Genomic DNA, 20,337 nt, shown 5'->3' on the forward strand with positions numbered 1-20,337 from the left:
CGACTAACACTTCACTCGAATTTTTTGTTTTTAAAGTTTGAGTCTGCATTAGGCGGGAATAAACATCGACACAAATTAAAATATATTTAACACCATTATTGTATTTTTGTAAACTACAAAAGTCCCCTAGGTCACAGGCAATTATGGTACGAGGTTTAGGGGCTAATATTTTCCGTCGGGGGAACCTAACTAAATTTCCTCTATGTAATGTGTAAGATCGCTCCCCATGGAGAAATTCCTTCACATCTGCAACACTAATGTTGGGGTCTTTAAGTCTGGCAGCCTTATACAATTTTTGAATTGACCCTGTGAAACCACCTGGGCTAGAAATGTCATTATAGATACTGGTGAGAATTGTTCGTTTCTGTGTCGTTAGAGACATTTTTTTTTTTTTGTTGTCGTTGATGATTACATTTGATACACAATTTCACAGTGGTCTTCGTTGGTGATGCTCGTTCGTAGTTGTAATGCCTCAGGAACCGTCAGATCGACCAATAAGTAACCATACTTGTTCTGGGATATTGCCCGACGGTATATTTCAACGAAACTACTAGTTGTTTTTCGCCCATATAACTGTCCACTTAAAATTTCAAGTTGGCTTATGTCTCTCTGCTTCATTAATATATAATGACTACAATTCAGAGTTATTGTCCTGGCGTATTTCCCCTGGGGAAACAAATTTTGACTAATTAGAATTACGGAAATATTACCGTGTCTCCCTCTTGTGAAGATATTGGCTATAATTGGACTCTGTATGGCTTCCAGGTATAAGTCATCAATTATATACAAAACTGACTCATTTGAAAAAGGATCTTTATACTCTAGTGGGTTAATCAGATCCTGGGAGACAGTAACCTTGTTTCGCAGAGAGGGAATGTTTGAAAGAGGTTGTTCTGTATTATTTGCAGATGACACTAAAATTTTTGAGAATTTTCCGTGGTATTTAACACATAAATTCCCCACTAGGGTCGTTTTCCCAGAATTACTGAATCCAGCTACAAATATTCTTGCTGGGTGGTGGAAAATATTAAGTTGCTCGTCTGTGACAGACGCACACTCCTCCATATTTTCCCCATAAATGGTTCAATTACCTATGGAGTGGTCGCTTATATATTCATATATATATATATATATATATATATATATATATATATATATTGAGTGTGTGTGTGTGTGTGTGTGTGTGTGTGTGTGTGTGTGTGTGTGTGTGTGTGTGAGAGTGTGTGAGAGTGTGTGTGTGAGAGTGTGTGTGTGTGTGTGAGTGTGAGTGTATTCACCCATCAAGGGATGTGTCCCCCTCAGGACATAGCCAGTCCTCCTGATGTTTTTTTGAAGTAGAAGTCCCCTAGTGATGACCTCCAGACGAGAGAGAGAGAGAGAAAAAAAAAAGTTTTCTACAGCAGGCCTAACCCTTCTCTTACAAAAGGACTGAGAGGTGTTGTATGTGGCAACGTTGCCCCCCACGTTTCCGAGTCAATAAAAGGACGCTACACCTCCCCCACATCATGTATTATTGAATTGTGACCAAACCATCCACTCTCCTCCCCGTCTAGCCCGAGATGTAAGTAAATTAGTATCTATTTCATATAAGGGTTATATATATATATATATATATATATATATATATATATATATATATATATATATATATATATATATATATAAATATAAATATATTATATATATATATATATATATATATATATATATATATATATATATATATATATATATATATATATTTATATAGATAAGTAGGGGCAGGAATGAGAAGTGGAGTGATTTGAGTGCTGGGGGGATATATATATATATATATATATATATATATATATATATATATATATATATATATATATATATTTATTTATTTATTTATTTATTTTAGGTAAGCGTGATCGTTATGTCTCGAGTTGGTGATATTTGTAGAATTTGTGGATGGGGGTCATCACATCTCTTCGTTCATAGGTGTTACACATGTTTCTTCTGCGGAGAAACTGTATGTGTACAGTCTAGTGGTGAACACAGGAGAACCTGTGCTGGAGGTATGACCGTATTTTATATATTTATTTATTCACTTATTTCAAATAAAAAAAATATTAAGAAGGGTTTTCCCCTTCTCCATGAGTGTGGGAGAGAGAGTGTATATAAATTATACACTATTTCCTTCATTAGGTAAACGTCGCCAGCCCACCCTCCCTTCCAGAGAGGATGGCTTCTTGTGCTTTTTGTGTGGAAATACATCCTTGAGACCTCACCACACTTCCCCTTGTGATAATTGTGGGACCTCTGTGTGTGAGGACTTGACCTCTGAACATCTACAAACATGCCCCCGTGGTGAGTGAATAAACCCTCCACCTTTATTTCTCTTAAGAATCTTTTTTGAGAACTTATGTCATGGGGATTAGTGAGAGGGTGTTGCCTTTTTATTATTATTATTATTATTATTATTATTATTATTATTATTATTTATTATTATTCCTTTCCAGGAGCGATTCAGAGGCAGGTAGGGGAGGAACATGACAAAGCACAGCGTGACAATAACCCCTTAGGTGGAGGGGAGGGGGGAGAGGAAGCGATGAGTGATGGTGATGATGGTGATAGGGGTGACATCTCTCAGCCGGGCCCTAGTGGTCTTAGACCCCCTGTCATCAATAGACTTAATGCCCTAAATAGTGATGAAAATTCCCCAGATGAGGAGGATGCTATAGACACTCCACACTTAATTAATAGGGTGGGGGCTCTGGGGAATCTCTTTACTAGGCTGGAATATTCCATCCCCTCAGCCTTCGCCACAGACCCTATAGGACTCCTAAGCAACTTTAGGGACTATTACATATCTGAAATAGAGAATTACATGAATTCTCTTGGGGGACATGGCAATTTTACTTCATCATTAAAAATCCTCCTCGAGGTAAAGGTAACACTTTTGAAACAACGACTCACGGAAGATGATGACTTTAGAGAACACTTCATAACAACACCCGCTAGACTGGTAACTCTTGAGGATGTGGGTAATCTTATTGATAGCTGGGTGGCTTATATGATTACACGACTGGAAGATCTCCTTTCAGAAACAGAGGGGAGTGGTTTCATATTATATAATGTCGATTTCCTCAAAATCGTCATCTGTAATGCAAGTGTAAGGTCAGTTTTGGGGGATTATGTCCCTTATCCCCCATTTCTAAGGGGACGGTATGAGGTCTTCAACCCAAACCCGGCTGGTAACAATAAAACATGTATTATTCAGTGCATTGCTGCTTTTCTGGCGTCACAACAAGGGTGGAAGTGGAGACGTATAGGGAGACTTGTAGAGTCTCACTCTAGGGTTAGGAAAATGGTCAAATACGACAATTTATCCTTCCCTCTGTCTTGGGAGGATATCTCTAAATTGGAGAATAGAAATAAACTATCCATTTTTTTGTATTCAATACACAAACATACAGATGGCGTCTATCACGTCTCTCTTTGTCGTCGTGGTAGCAGACAGTACTCGATCATAGTTCCTTTATTGTTATTGGGGGAATCTCATGTGACCTTGATAAAAGACTTCGATAAGTTCCTTCGGAACTTTACTCGCAGCCACAAACGAAAGACAGTCTTCTGTAGAAACTGTCTCTCAGAATATCAAAATTCGTCTGAGCTAACAAATCACTCATCTTCCTGCGACATCACTCAGAAAATTATTTACCCTCAGCCTGGGGACACACTCCATTTTAAAAATACGGGGAAAGGTTATGCCCCTTCCCATGTGGGCTATTTTGATTTCGAGTGTGTCCTAAGCACTGAGGATTGTCTAGGTTCTGTTACAGCCATACATAGACCTATAGCATACAGCTATATAATTGTTGATAGGAACCACACTGTCGTTGATAAATTTACTTATTTTGGGGGGGACAGTGTTACTCATTTCATGCAGCGAGTTGCCACCAAATGGGAAATTATCAGATCTACCCTCCACCATTATGAAATAGACATGTCTCTTGAGGATATGATCCATTTTAGGAGACAGACTCACTGCCAGTTTTGTGAGCAGGTATTTACCCCCTCCAATTTCAAGGTTCAACATCATGATCACCTTAGGGAAAAGCTCAATTATATTGGAGCTCTATGTAATTACTGCAACCTCCGCCACAAGAATGCTCTGGAGAGTTTAGTTCTAATTGCCCATAATATGTCTTATGACATGGGCTTAATTTTGAGGGAGTTTACCATGGATTCAAATATTAAGAGCAATATCCTCATGAGACAGGGGACGAAATATCTTAAGGTGGAAATAGGGAAGCTTAAATTTCTTGATTCACTGGCTTTTATTACAGGTAGTCTTTCATCCCTAGCAAAGACCCACATTGATTCAGCCAGCCCCTTAACATTCACTCACTCAATGATAGAGGGTTTGCCCAAAAAGAGTCACCACCTACTCTTAAAGGGTAAGCAGTTTTTCCCTTATGAATATACCACAAAAATCAGCTGCTTTAATGACACATCACTCCCTCCTATTGAAATGTTCTACAGCTCCCTAAACAAATCAGGTATAACTTTGGACGAATATAGACATTCTAAATTAGTATGGGAGGCTACAGGGTGTAGGACATTAAAAGACTACCTCCTCATTTATTTGAGGTGTGATGTAGGATTACTGGCTGACATTTTTACACACCACAGGGCAATTCTAAATGATATATATTCTTTAGAATTGACACACTATTGCAGCCTCCCAGGGTACTCCTACGACTGCTTCCTGAAAAGTAGCAGAATATCGCTGGAGTTAAGTGCAGATGTGACGTTGCACAATCTCTTATCACAAAACATACGAGGGGGTTTTACAACTGCAGTTAGGAGTTATGTCAGAGCTAACAACCGCTATGTCAACCCATCTTTTAACCCCCAGGAGGATAGGTCTTCATTCTTACTTTATCTCGACTTTAACAGCCTCTATGGGAGTTGTATGACTAGGAAATTGCCCCATGGGGGACTAAGGAGACTATCATCTGATGAGATGAACTCCTTCATTAGCGGGGGGAAGATAATGACAGAACAGCCTTTCTCTTCTAACAAAGGGTACTGGCTCTTAATTGACACCAAACTTTTAAGACCCGAAATAGCTAGACTAACAGACGATCTGCCCCTTTGTTTACACCATAGGGGAATAAGTATGGAGGATATCTCACCATTTAGTAGGGGACTTCTGGAAACAAATAACATCACACACCTCCCCCCAAAAAACATCAAACTGGTTGGAGATCATCTCCCCAAAAAACATTATTTCATATCTCTTCACCTTTTACAACTATTTATTGAGATAGGACTTGAAGTGGAAACAATACATGCAATTTACGAGTTCCACCAGTCAGATTTTATGGCAGAATTTGTTAACACCAACGTTAACAATAGAAATGCCTCCAGCAGTAATGATAGGAAAACACTCTTCAAATTACTGACGAACAGTGTTTTTGGTAAAACGCTACTGAATCCAGCTCGTTATGCCATTGACACCAAACTAGTGACTTCAGCTAGGGCCTTTTTACGAGAGGTGAAGAATCCCCGCTTTAAACGAATGGTGCATTTAGGCGACAATAAATTATTGTCTGTCAGTTCCAGACCATTCATTAAAATTACTCATCCTAATTACATTGGGTTCCAGATTCTTGAGCTAGCAAAATACAGCTTGTACCATTTTTGGTACAGGGTACTTAAGAACCACTATTCAGATAGGGTACAACTGGTGTATAGTGATACAGACAGTTTCATTTTCACCTTACTAGCTGAAGATGTCTTTAATGAGATGGGGAAAGAACCCCTTAGTTTGTGGATGGATACGAGTAATTTTCCTGAAACTCACCCCTTGTATGATCCTTCTAAAAAGGGTGTTTTAGGGTTGTTAAAGTCAGAGGTGTCAGATAAACACATCCTTGAAGTTGTGGCACTCAAGCCCAAAATGTATAGTGTGCTTTTGCTTGACAATAAAAATTCCATCACCGCTAAGGGTATTCCCCGAGCTGTGCAAAGATCTTTAACACATAACCACTTTAAAGAGACCCTTCACAGTAATGGTGTAGTAAATACTTTTAATTACTCACAAATAAGAAACATAGGGGGGCAGATGGCAACCACATTCAATACTAAGAGGGGTTTAAGTGCATTTGATGATAAGCGCTTTTACCTAAATAAATACACTAGCCTAGCGTATGGTCACCCAGACATACCATCCGAGCCCCACCCCAACACCTCAGTCCAAGGAATGTCCACCGAGAGTGAAGGTGGTGACGTCATTGAACCACAAGGAGAGGAAGGACAACACCCCACCAGCGAGAGTGAACCCTATGACGTCAGCAGTCAGTCACCTGAGGGAGGCGCACTACATCCCATTCACTCTCTGGGAGATGATGAGTCATCATCTTCGTCCCAGGAGGAGGAGGAGGAGGGGGAGGAAGACCCCACAACGGACTTGTGGGCGAGAAGGAGAGGTCTTGTTAATAAATATTATGTGGGGGGAGATGACCTACAATACGACTATGTTTAACCCTATGTACTTTGATAATATAATCTATAAATCATCAGGATTATTTCTTTTTCTCCTTCTTTAAGTATAGAGGCTTAAAATATATCCAACTTAAAAACAACTAAGGGAGGCTGGTCCCTCTTACGGTACACTCAAGGTCATCAAGTATGAGGAGGGCTGGTGAGGGGGGGCCGCCCCTACTGCGAGGATCCTGTTTTTACACCTGTCCCATAGGGGGAGGTGGGGGGGGGGGTAACTACCGCTCACCTGAGTGTTTATTATACAAATATACTGTCATACTTTTCTGTATAAATGAACATGAGCATGAACATAGCGACACATAATAGATACCTATCTTCACTATTTTACGATTGTTGCTGCCCCACACCTTGGGCGACCTAATATGGGGTGGCTCTAAGTGGCACCCCGCCTCTGATTTTCTTATCTGATTACCCTTCATAGGCAGCTACTTTACTGTAAATGAACATGATCATAGTGGCACATAATAGATACCTATCTTCACTGTTTTTTCGACTGCTACCACTCACACCTTGGGTGACCTAATATGGAGTGGCACTATGTGGCTCCCCGCTTCTGATTTTCTTATCTGATCTACATACATAGGTGGCTCTATCTGTCTCCAAATAATCTACTCTGGTGATTCTTGCTCTCCCCAAGACGTTGTTGTTTGTCACCTTGTCCTGCCAGGTGATGTCCAAGATGTGTCGAAGGCAGCGCATGTGGTAGGCATTCAGCCGTCTTTCCTGACGGGCGCGGAGTGTCCAAGACTCACTGCCATAAAGGAGAGTGCTCAGGACACAGGATCTGTAAACCTGAATCTTAGTATACTCAGTTAGCCTATTGTTGGCCCACACTCTCTTTGTCAGTTTGGACATGGTAGTAGATGCCTTACCGATGCGTTTGTTTAGCTCCGTATCAAGAGAGAGGGAGTCAGAGATTGTGGAGCCCAGGTACACGAAGTCGTGAACAACTTCCAGTTTGGAATCAGAGATGCCGATGTCAGGTGGGGAGTCCACTCCTTGTCCCATGACTTGTGTTTTCTTCAGACTGATGGTGAGTCCGAAAGCCTGAGAGGCCTCGCTGAAGCGGGTTATGAGCCGTTGGAGGTCTTCAGCTGAGTGGGCAGTGACTGCTGCGTCGTCGGCAAAGAGGAAGTCGCGCAGACACCTCAGCCGAACCTTTGTCTTGGCTCTCAGCCTGGCGAGGTTAAAGAGCTTCCCATCCGACCTGGTCCGGAGGTAAATGCCTTCCGTGACAGATCCGAAGGCGTGCCGCAGCATAACTGCGAAGAAAATCCCGAATAGGGTTGGAGCCAGTACGCAGCCCTGCTTTACTCCACTTCGGATGTCAAAGGCGCCTGATGTTAGGCCATCAAAGACCACGGTGCCCCTCATGTTCTCATGGAAAGATCTGATGATGCTGAGGAGCCTGGGTGGGCATCCGATCTTGGGGAGGATCTTGAACAGGCCATCCCTGCTGACGAGGTCGAAGGCCTTCGTCAGGTCTATGAAGGCTACAAAGAGTGGCTGCTTCTGTTCCCTGCATTTCTCCTGCAGTTGTCTGAGGGAAAAGACCATGTCGATGGTGGACCTGCCAGCTCTGAATCCACATTGTGATTCTGGATAAACTCTCTCTGCAAGTACTTGGAGCCTCTTCAATGCGACTCGAGCAAACAGCTTTCCGACAATACTGAGGAGGGAGATTCCACGGTAGTTGTTGCAGTCGCCCCTGTCACCTTTATTCTTATACAGTGTGACGATGTTGGCATCCCTCATGTCCTGTGGCACCTCTCCTTCTTCCCAGCAGAGGCAGAGAATTTCGTGCAGCTCCATGAGCAGGCTACCTCTGCAGCACTTCAAGGTCTCAGCAGGAATGCCATCTTTGCCAGGAGCTTTACCAGAAGCAAGGGAGTCTAGGGCATCGCTGAGTTCTTCCAGGGTCGGTTCACTGTCGAGCTCCATTAACACAGGCAGACACTCAATGGCGCTCAGGGCATCTTCGGTGACTACATTGTCCCTGGCGTATAGCTCAGAGTAGTGCTCGACCCAGCGCTTCAGCTGCAGTGTCTGGTCCTGAATCACCTCGCCAGTGGCAGATTTCAGAGGAGCGGTCTTCTTCTGGATTGGGCCGAGGGCCTGCTTGATGCCGTCATACATTCCCCTTACATTGCCTGTATCCGCTGCAGTCTGTATCTGGGAGCAGAGCTGGAGCCAATAGTTGTTGGCACATCGCCTGGCGCTCTGCTGCACTTTGCAGCGGACGGCCCGAAGGATCTGTAAGTTGCGCCGACTTGGGCAGGCTTTGTAGGCTGCCAAGGCGTTTCTCTTCTCTTCGATTACAGGTGTCATCTCTTCCGAGTGAGCCTCGAACCAGTCTGCCGACCTGCTGGTCTTCTTGCCAAAGGTGGAAATGGCAGCGTTGAACACAGCGTCTCTGAAGTGCTCCCATCTTTTACATGCAGTGACCCCAGCTGGGCCAGGAAGAGCTTCCTCGAGCACGTGTGCAAAATCTTCCACCTTGTCCTGGTTGCGGGTCTTGGTGGTGTCGATGCGAGGTCTGCCCGCCTTTTTCGAGTGATGAATCTTCTTTGGTTGCATCTTGACCCTGCTACATACCAGGGAGTGGTCGGTGTCACAGACAGCACTCTGGTAGCTACGCGTAATCTTGACGCTGGGTAGACTTGCACGCCTGGTAAGAATCAGGTCAAGCTGGTGCCAGTGCTTGGATCTGGGGTGTCTCCAAGATACTCGGTGTTGAGGCTTTGTGCCGAAGAACGTGTTGGTGACACAAAGACCATGAAGGCAGCAGAGTTCTAGCAGACGTTGCCCGTTCTCATTCATCCTTCCTATGCCGAATACCCAACCACTTGGGCTGGACGGTAGAGCGACGGTCTCGCTTCATGAAGGTCGGCGTTCAATCCCCGACCATCCAAGTGGTTGGGCACCATTCCTTTCCCCCGTCCCATCCCAAATCCTTATCCTGGCCCTTTCCAAGTGTTATATAGTCAGGATCCAGTATACTAATCCAAATTACTGATCCCATAAATCAATTAATCATTACTAACCCTGATAACATTATATTCTACAATTAGGAAGTACATTCAGGTGTTAAACATTATTTACGGCAGTAGAATACTTGCCAAACTCAATTAATAATCTTGTGTTCATTAAATTTCTTTTTCACGTAATTTCTTGTAAGTGTATATATTATATAAAATAAAAAAAAAAATCCAAAAACCTAGCACTATTTTACATATTATTGCACCACATTTATCGTAGTTATTCCAACCCAGCAGAGATAGGATATTTTAGACTGCCATGGTATTAAAATTTGTACAAATTCAGTTTACACCATTAGCCACACACAGCACCGCTCCTGTGCCAGGTAAGTTACGGGCTCACCATAGCCAGTCTTACTTGGAACTTGTTCCGAGTAGCTGAATCTATAACAACAACAAACACCATTAGCTGCATTAATAGTTAGGATTATTACCTAACTAGTACTGTGTTAGACAGTGCTGGTGTATTATTATTTATATAGTGCTGATCCTAATTAAAGTGGGATTTATAAACCATTTATTGTGTAATTACATTTTATTACATATTTCTATGTTCGTTTTTGAGTGTTACTGAAAGTGTCACTACCCATCCAAGGCTGATTTTGAAGGGCTAAGCTTAGGAACTCCTGTAGTTATACCAAAGTACACTCAAATCTTTGTTGCTTATTATTAGGTTGGTAGCTAACCTCTAAACGAGGTAAACTAAAATCAGCCTCAAGGAAATATCAGGCTGTCAATAATTATACCTGCTCTACATATATGAGCAAGTATCATAGCTGTCCAAGTAGCTATATAAGCCCTATAAGGCTCAAACTCACAGCCAGCATGGCTACTCTAGAAAAAACTAGAAGAACTTTGAAAGGTTTTCAAAATCACTTATCAAGACTACTTGACAAATGTGACAACTGTTTAGGAACTGATTCAGTTGACATTTTCAGGTTAAGAATTTCCACAAAGGTGGCTAGCCAAAAATATGACCAAGTAAAGGATACGATAGAGTCTTATAGGAACATACTCCTTGTCAATAATAGTGACCCAGACGAATTGAGTCTGAGAATCTGATCTTGCCGACTGTGAAGATATAATTCAAGACAAGTTAGATCACTATAACAAAGTGCTTGCGACACAAAATGTTCCTAATTGGCTAGAACATTTTTATAGTAGACCTACACCCAAGCAAGCACCCAGCTCAGATGAAATACATGAGCTACCTCAAAATGAGGAGAATCCTCTAATCAATACTGATCCCCACACAGGATCAACAACTGAAGTTCAACCTTCATTTTCTACAATCTCATCTAATACAACTTCACGTAATGAGTCATTCACAGAGTCTGATAAATTTTCAGACAGCTCTTCTCAATATTCCCTGGATTCTAAAAATTCAATGCTTGAGGCTACTGAATTAACCAGCTTCTCACAGGAACCCAGAGAAATAAGTGAAGCTGCAGATGAAACTCCAAGTGAAGCTGCAACAGCCAGTGAATCTGTACCAGAAATTGAAAATAGAGCTGAAGCAGCAACTGAAGCTGTAATTAAAGCTGAGGCTAAGCAAGAAGCCTTAAGCAACACAAGTAATAGTCATAATTGCTCACACCAGCTTTCTAGAGTAAGTGCTAACAATGAGAAGACTGTTATAAACCTTGTACACCAATTACTAGATTTATCTCCACCAGAACAATCAGTTGACTCTTTACAAGCCTTTAGTTTTCAGCTTGAGTCACTGTTAAATTCCTTCAGTAAAGAGGTGGATCACCCAACAGCTGAGTGGATGACTAATATCATCACCCAGAGAAAATTGTCTGGTGAGATACTCAATAAATTGTATTTATACCAGAATGGTAATATCCTGTCAATGCAGGATATATTCGCAGGTTTGCGCAATATAATCAATCAATCAGCAAGCCAGGCATTTAATAAATCTTCTGAATGCACAGAAACTATACCCACATCAATTTCCTTACCTGATACTCCTAAAGTGACACTGCCACTAGGTAATAAGGTTATTAATAATCAATGTAATAACAACAGGTCAAACACTGATTCATCAGTAAGACCTAAGAGCCCCACAAGTGCTCCTAAGAGACCTAAGAGTCCAATGAGTACTTCCAAGAGCCCAATAATAGCTCCCCCAGAGTACAACTAGTACTCACAAGAGAATAAAAAACAGGCAAATGGAAACAGCAAAACCTTCACAACCTGTAGTTGCAGTTTCACCTAAACCGGTGTTCTCTAAACGAACTGTAGGATGGGGATTATGTTTGTTTTGCAATCAAAAACATTCTCTGTACAAATGTATCATCCCAATAGAGACACAAGAGTCAGACGACTCAAACAGTTACACAACTGTACTAGGTGTTTCAAATCACATAATGTTAACAGCTGTGAAACCCCACTGAACACCTGCAATAGGTGTAGAAGGGGCAAGCGTCATGCTGCACTGTGCAAATTTGTCAAAACAAATTATTTCAATCCTAGAATAGGAGGTAAAAAATCTACACAAGTACTGTGGGATATCTGGGCTTGACTCAATTCATTTAATTATTAAAGTAATGAAATCAATTACGAAGGACCACCCACTTTTAAGAAAAGAGGGAAACTAATAAAAAGTGATCATTAGAAACACAAGGAAGAACCAGTGTCTATGGATAAATATTAGAAAGCATAATCACTTAAATAATTAATGGGCTGTATGGTTAATTAACTTAAGTCAGAGCCTCAAACACCTACATTGGGGGGGGGGGGGGGGGTATTGCTAGAACTTCATATACGTCTAGGAACTAGTGTGGTTCGTACACCAGTTCATTGTTTGATAAATAATATTGTGACCAAAATATTAAAGAATCAATAGGCGATTACCACCAGAAATTATAAAGATTATTAGCATTAGAAAGTAATCATCTAAATAAACACATATTATCTCCAGTGTACATGACGAGTATTCAATTAGATAGAATCATGAACAAATAGCAAAAATTGGAGTAATTAAATGTGTACAAAAAGTCTTAGCTTTAAGACGATTTCTATGACATCATTCACGCCTCATCCTCGTGATCTCAGGAATTCCATGTAGAAGCCCTTAGAGGTGAATAACACGAATGTAGGTAACAGCTCGTTGACTCCTCACATACGAGCTGTAATTTAAGGGATATTACGTAGCATTGAACTAGGCTACTTAAATCTCAATATTCATGAAATATCAAATAAAATTTAGTGCGGTACTAACGTTGGATTTTTTGTAGTCGTTCGATATAATGACAGGCTGTCCACGACATATACAATCTCTAATGATGCATCAAAAAAGAACTATATACTTATCGAAAAGTGCAAATTATGCTGAAGCCTGCCAGTATCGCGTCTCAGGCTCAAACTTCCACAATGTCGTACACGTGGTTGATAGCTTGGCTTGAATATCGACGCGTTATTAGTTGACCGAGCACTGTAGATCACGTAGAACAATAATAATTCATTCTGGGTTGAGTATGAGTGTAATTCTTGCTGATAATATCAATGTCACGTGTCTCAGACTCTGACGCCACGACCTTTGCTGCTCAATTCCGCAACACGAGTACACCACACACACACACAATGGCGTCTCCTCTTCCTCTTCAACCCGCGTCCCGCATTCACCACAGAAATTATTTATCACGAATAATATTATTTCGCGCAATTGTGGCTGAAAGACTTTAATAAAGACTGGGTTGTAATTCTAGGGATTTAAATATTATTACTTTCTCGTCTTATGGCGGTAAACAAGAAATGGAGAAGATTTTAGTTTTCTCCATGGCATTCACGCGTGACGGTAAATTTCTTACTTGATAACAATTGTAACTAAAAACTCTCGATTTAGAATTATCTGGGAGTTATGTTATCCATAAATAATTATCACACGGAATACTGATGATTTTAGAGAATCACATTCAATTCTCTAACACACTGACTATAAATGTTTTTAACTAGATATAATCTGATGCAATACTGGTGCTTGGTTTCGTAAGAATTCCAGTATCCATATGCAGATATAATAGTTAGTTCATGTGAACATTACTGTTAGTAAGTTTTAGTAACTACTGTAATTAGTATATTTTAATACTGATTTATTATAATACAATAGTATTGTATTAGTGTTGGAAATTTCCAACAAGTACCGTGCTGCAAGGTGTGAGATGTGTACAGCGTAATTTCACCAGCGTCTCAAGTGGATGCAACCTTGCCCACTGCCCAACTTCAAGTAAAGAACAATGGGACCAAGATCACCACTCGTGGACTATTTGATCAAGGATCCCAGAGAACTTTCATTACTCAGAAGGCAGCAGAGGCACTCAATTTACAACCAATCAGACAGGTAAAATAAAACCTGTCAGGGTTCATGATAAATCGAGGACCCCAAGAATATTCAGTAGTGCAACCGCTTGTATGACTAGGTAGTCATGTCAAGGCTATCCAAGCCATTGTTGTGGATCAAATACCTTTTGACCTAAATATTAAGGGTCTGGTGCACACAGCCCATTTCCTGCAGTACCGTGAAATTAATTTGGCTGACAAATGACCGCCTTAACAATGTAAATGTACTAGTTGGAGCAGACTACTATTACCATTTCATCACTGGACATGTTAAACGATTGGGCATGAATATGTTCCAATCTGCAGGTGGCTAATTACTTACAGGTAAAGTTCTCAATATGAACAAGCCTATGCCTGCCAACAATAATAAATTAGTCACCAGTAAATCAATTCTCCAGCAAGAAGTTAAATGAGAAATCCAGCTGAGTAATAAATCCAGATTAAATGTAATACATTTTTTTTTTTTACATAAACAGAACAGAACAAATTAAAACAATAGACCACCGGTCAGAAGGGCAGACAGCACAGCACAACAAAACACAAACACGATAAATGCATAGAAAAATACAGCATACATCAAGGCACAAAACATAATACAATGGCAAACAAGCAAGCACAGTAACATCACAAAACAAAACCTTCATAAAACAAAACATACATCAAGAGGCATAACAGGAAACAGAACAGGACAATCACAATACATTCCAAACAAAACATAAAGAACAAACACGTACAACAGGTAAAACAATATGAAAAACACCAGTGCAAACGTACAGCACAGAAACAATACAGGAATAAAAACACTCACACCAAACCATCCGCCCCGCAACAAACAAAGGGCGAGGCCAAAATAAACAATAATAATAAACAAGCAAACCACGCAAACCAGAAAACAAACACGTACAAACACAACAACATACATGCACTGGCCTGAAGGACCGAGAATAAAACACAACATGTCGGAAAATCCGACACCATTTAATAATCATACAGATAATAACTGTATTACCAACAAGTTACCCATAGAAAACGTAACTTGTAGTGGAATTACCGTCTAAAGAAAACGGGATATCATCACCACACACTATTATAATTCACCACCTATTATGGTGGGAATTATTCTTAAATACATTAGTCTTTGGACTTTACCATCATAAAAACATCTTATATAAATTAACTTAATTATCAATATTAAAGTAGAGTAAATTCACTTATTGACATCTGGACAAGTAGGCCAGGGTCAGGGAGGAAGGAGGGTAGCCATTGTTGTGTCACCTCCGAGACGTGTGGAGCAAATTCGGCTCCTATCATTCTGGACAATGTCGGCCAGTAACGTCAATAGTATGGAGTGTTAAACAGCCATTGTATATTGAGACCAGAGGCTCACACAGGAGCAAATTCGGCTCCTGTTAATTTTACTTGGACGTAGTGTTATGGAAACCAGAAGTGTACCATTGTCAACACGCTGTCTACAAATTCAAGTTAAGTGTCTATCCGAAACCCGTTTATCATTCATTTATGGCCATTAATGTCAGGATATAGGGTGACCCGGTTAGAACGCGAAATCGCCTCATACTAAAGGTAATTAAGCCAGGTCTTCAATGTTCCATGTACTGTATAGTGTTTTCTCTGATATAGCTTGTCATATATAGAATCTGGCTTTACAGCTAGCGCCCTTTTGACAGGTCAAGACGAGGATGCAAGATTTTGTGCACCAGTTACTGGGTGATGGAAACTACCTCAAAGAGGATAATTTGGTGTCTACACCCTAGTTATACCTGGTGGACTAACCTGCTGTACTATAAGATAAGGAACCTTTTCAATGTATGTAGTTACTGTAGTTTGATTGACTGCATATATAAATTTAATAACCCCCCGAATGTGTAGAGGATCGATTTGTGAGATTATGAGATTATTGCAGAAATACAGTCCACTTATCATTATACAAATTGCTATCGAAGTATATAAATTAACGTAAATATAAATTCATATAAATTAAATAAATATAAATCTCACAGGTCGGTTCCCACATTATTTGGACCTTCGGAACCGGAATATTTGGTCCTTTGAACCCACATTTGGTCATCTTAGTACCGGATGAACCAGTTAACCAGTGGATTCATTAAATAAACTAGTGCAGTGTTATTTAAACAAAGCCAGCAGTCAAGACGGCAGCGTAGCCTCGAGGGAGCTCAGGAGCCTCCCTCAGCCCAGTTCAGCTTCGTCAGCGGTTTCATGCACACCCACAGATATTTGGTGGCGTGTTATTTCGTGAAATGACAGCGCTAATATTGAAGCCAGCCAAACTAGTGACTGTGTCTTCGCGAGATTGCTCACGGATTTCGTGGTGTTACATTTCGCGAGAGATTATCTATGAATTTTGTGGACTTTATTTCGCGAGGTCACTAATAACATTTAATACTTCTAGATAATATTAGAAGTTTCATAGAGGCTAATTAAGAGGCTATTAACAATAATTGTGTATATTATTTCTCCAAAATAGAGAATTATTTAATATATATTGCACTAGTGATCACAGTATAATATTTACTAATTGCCAACCCACAACAGGGTAGGATATTACCATTGACTAGTTGAACTATTATTGTTCATCCTAGTCCCATTATTACTATAGTCAGTTGTACTATATTGAACAACCTAACACCATTAATGAATGGTCCAGACCCTATTTTGGGTGTAATTTTTATCAACTCGAGTTGAGTTGTATATATAATAATTTACTTATGATCATTACACCTTTGAGTGATTAATTAGTGTCTCTACCATCCTAGGGTGATATAGAAGAGCTAACCTAAAGGTACTTCCAGTGACACTGGTTTATCACTCAAATCATTAGTGTGTATGATTGTATATATATAATGTGTATTAATTTTAAGTGCTAACCTCTAGTAGAGGTAGGATTATTGCCTAGTGAGTTCAGAATTTACCCTAGGCTACCATTAGTGTTTGTTCAGTATTATGAGCAGCCCAAGTACAAGCCCCACAAGGCTTCACCAACTAGCCAGGATGGATAATGCAGGGAGAATGAAAAGAACCCTTGCAGGTCTTAAAGGCCACTTAACAAGACAGATCAAGAAATGTGAAGATTTGTCACAACAATCTCAAGTTGATTATGCTGACCTGGAAAGCTATTATCAAGCAGCTGCAGGTAAATTTGAGCAAATCAAATGCCAAATGGCTGTCCTTGTGGGGACAGACTACTACCATCAATTCATCGGTAGCCCTACTAAATATCAGGGTATAACCATGTTAAACTCTGCAGGAGGTAAATTACTCTCAGGCCCAGTATCAAGCCTGAGGAGTCCTATGCCTGCAGATAAACAATACCAATAGAAATCTAAATTTGTCAGCTGATTATATTTCTCCAGTAGCATTATACTAAGGAGATTACAGCTGACTATACCAACAGAGGTTGATGTTAGTATCATCATTTGAAGCTGAAGATGACTTCATGAGGCCTCAGTGGCAAATCAGTGAACAGTAGCCTAAAACAGCTACAAGTCACTGCGACCAATGTCACTGAACCCACTGCAGTTTCAGAACCATACTTTACTTTAATGATGAGCTATTCAATCTTCTGAATCAATTAACTAAATTAAACCCTAATAAATCTGATGACTGATTTGATACATTTATTATTTAATCAAGATGTATTCCATGGGCCTCAGTGTTTATATATCAGTGACCAGTTACCTGAAGAAACTTCAAGTTATATCTAATGTCACTGATCTCACTGCAGTCCCTGAATCATACTTGACTGTAGTACTTGATCACATCCAGTCTTCTGGGTTAAATAATATGTAATAAGGCTTGAATATTAGCCTTTCAAGAGTTGACAGGGAAATGAAATCGCATTAGACTCTAACCCCTGCAACTCTAGTACGGGACATCCATCCTGTACGAACAGACACACAAATGTGTGATTACTAACTACTAACATCAAATTAATGTAATAATTCGATGGAGGAGTATCGGTGTTCGTCTGTTCTAAATAGGACTTCGACCCGTGAGCAGCCCCTGGGGAATTATGTCGGAAAATCCGACACCATTTAATAATCATACAGATAATAACTGTATTACCAACAAGTTACCCATAGAAAACGTAACTTGTAGTGGAATTACCGTCTAAAGAAAACGGGATATCATCACCACACACTATTATAATTCACCACCTATTATGGTGGGAATTATTCTTAAATACATTAGTCTTTGGACTTTACCATCATAAAAACATCTTATATAAATTAACTTAATTATCAATATTAAAGTAGAGTAAATTCACTTATTGACATCTGGACAAGTAGGCCAGGGTCAGGGAGGAAGGAGGGTAGCCATTGTTGTGTCACCTCCGAGACGTGTGGAGCAAATTCGGCTCCTATCATTCTGGACAATGTCGGCCAGTAACGTCAATAGTATGGAGTGTTAAACAGCCATTGTATATTGAGACCAGAGGCTCACACAGGAGCAAATTCGGCTCCTGTTAATTTTACTTGGACGTAGTGTTATGGAAACCAGAAGTGTACCATTGTCAACACGCTGTCTACAAATTCAAGTTAAGTGTCTATCCGAAACCCGTTTATCATTCATTTATGGCCATTAATGTCAGGATATAGGGTGACCCGGTTAGAACGCGAAATCGCCTCATACTAAAGGTAATTAAGCCAGGTCTTCAATGTTCCATGTACTGTATAGTGTTTTCTCTGATATAGCTTGTCATATATAGAATCTGGCTTTACAGCTAGCGCCCTTTTGACAGGTCAAGACGAGGATGCAAGATTTTGTGCACCAGTTACTGGGTGATGGAAACTACCTCAAAGAGGATAATTTGGTGTCTACACCCTAGTTATACCTGGTGGACTAACCTGCTGTACTATAAGATAAGGAGCCTTTTCAATGTATGTAGTTACTGTAGTTTGATTGACTGCATATATAAATTTAATAACCCCCCGAATGTGTAGAGGATCGATTTGTGAGATTATGAGATTATTGCAGAAATACAGTCCACTTATCATTATACAAATTGCTATCGAAGTATATAAATTAACGTAAATATAAATTCATATAAATTAAATAAATATAAATCTCACAGGTCGGTTCCCACACAACATAAAGTACATCAAGAAACAGAACAAAACACTTCGCACAGCACCCAACTAGCCAAGAATACCAACAAAAACAACAACTACAGTAACATGAAATCAGTGTACATATTTGCCCGGGAACATATCCGGTGGAAACCGCACATTGAACGCCTCCCAAAGCAGCCACGTTGTCCAGGAGGCGTGACCTAACACCGGCTGCACCATGTGAACCGGAACCTCGGCAACAAAAACCCGCAGACATGGAACCCACACGGTGTCCCTCTGGACGCGAGTAACCGCCACCCTATCCCATACACCCGGAACCCGCCCACCAGAAAAGTCCTCCGGCCATTCAAGCAGCAGGAACTCGGCAACTCGAGCCTCCAGGTCCTCAATGCACAACACCGCAGGAGGGGGCTCGACAGAGGGCTCAACAGAGGGCTCAACAGAGGGCACCACCACAGGGGCACCAGCGGCCACGGGCACACCACCAGACGACTGCAGGGAATCATGGCGGTGCGGATCCTTACGTAACGTCACCACCAGGCCACGCTCAGCACCAGCATCCGCACCATCCCTGGCAGCAGAAGTCACCACACCCCATAGCGGAAAGCCCCTGGGCGGGGAAGAAACAGGAGACACACCTGAGACATGGGCATCAGCACCAGCAGGCACATGAACCTCCGCCACCACCAACCGCGGAGACAACGACTCAGCCGGATCCACGCCGTCAACACTTGAAGACCCACAGTCACTAAAGTCCCCAACATCAGCCCAGGCTGTAGACGAACGCCTGGAACGTTTGGGCTCCGGCCGGATATCGTCAGAGTCGGAAGCAGATCCAGTGACACGAGCACCTCTAGGCGGACGAACCGACGCCCGACGCAGAACGGCAGCAGCCTCTACCACAGGGGGAACCGGACCACACACAGTAGGAGCCTCCGCCGCCACCCCAGCACCCATCACAGGAGGGACCCGAGGGGAGAACGCAGGGCCAGGTTCCACAGCCGAAGACGAGGAAGCCGACGGGGACACTTCACAGGGATCACCAGGAAGGTCCATGGGAACGGCAGGGCCAGAGACATGGTCAGGAGGAACATCCGACGGCACCGCAACACCCGGAGGAGGGTCTGCGACAACCAGGGGAACATCGGGTGACGCTGGGGGAGCCTCAGCAGCGAACGGGACGCTCACCTCCTCACCCCCGGAGTCCTCCTCCAGAGGGAGCGGCGGGAAATCCTCCTCACGGAACAAGTTCACAGGAGCGACCGGATCAGCAGTACACCCGGCAGCCTGATGCCCCAACAGGCCAC

The 20,337-nt window shown here is 41.5% G+C and overlaps 1 protein-coding gene across 1 annotated transcript; it reads left to right on the forward strand.

The window, feature by feature from the left end:
• Nucleotides 1-10,403: 10,403 nt before the first annotated feature.
• Nucleotides 10,404-19,100, forward strand: LOC138366290 (uncharacterized). The gene is made up of 4 exons (XM_069327317.1): nucleotides 10,404-10,516; nucleotides 10,740-11,187; nucleotides 11,416-11,572; nucleotides 19,033-19,100. Exons 1-4 carry the CDS (start codon nucleotides 10,404-10,406, stop codon nucleotides 19,098-19,100), a joined length of 786 nt encoding a protein of 261 aa, XP_069183418.1.
• The last annotated feature ends 1,237 nt before the right edge of the window (nucleotides 19,101-20,337 follow it).

Source organism: Procambarus clarkii, chromosome 19, assembly GCF_040958095.1.
Source record: "Procambarus clarkii isolate CNS0578487 chromosome 19, FALCON_Pclarkii_2.0, whole genome shotgun sequence".
Lineage (NCBI taxonomy): Eukaryota > Metazoa > Arthropoda > Malacostraca > Decapoda > Cambaridae > Procambarus > Procambarus clarkii.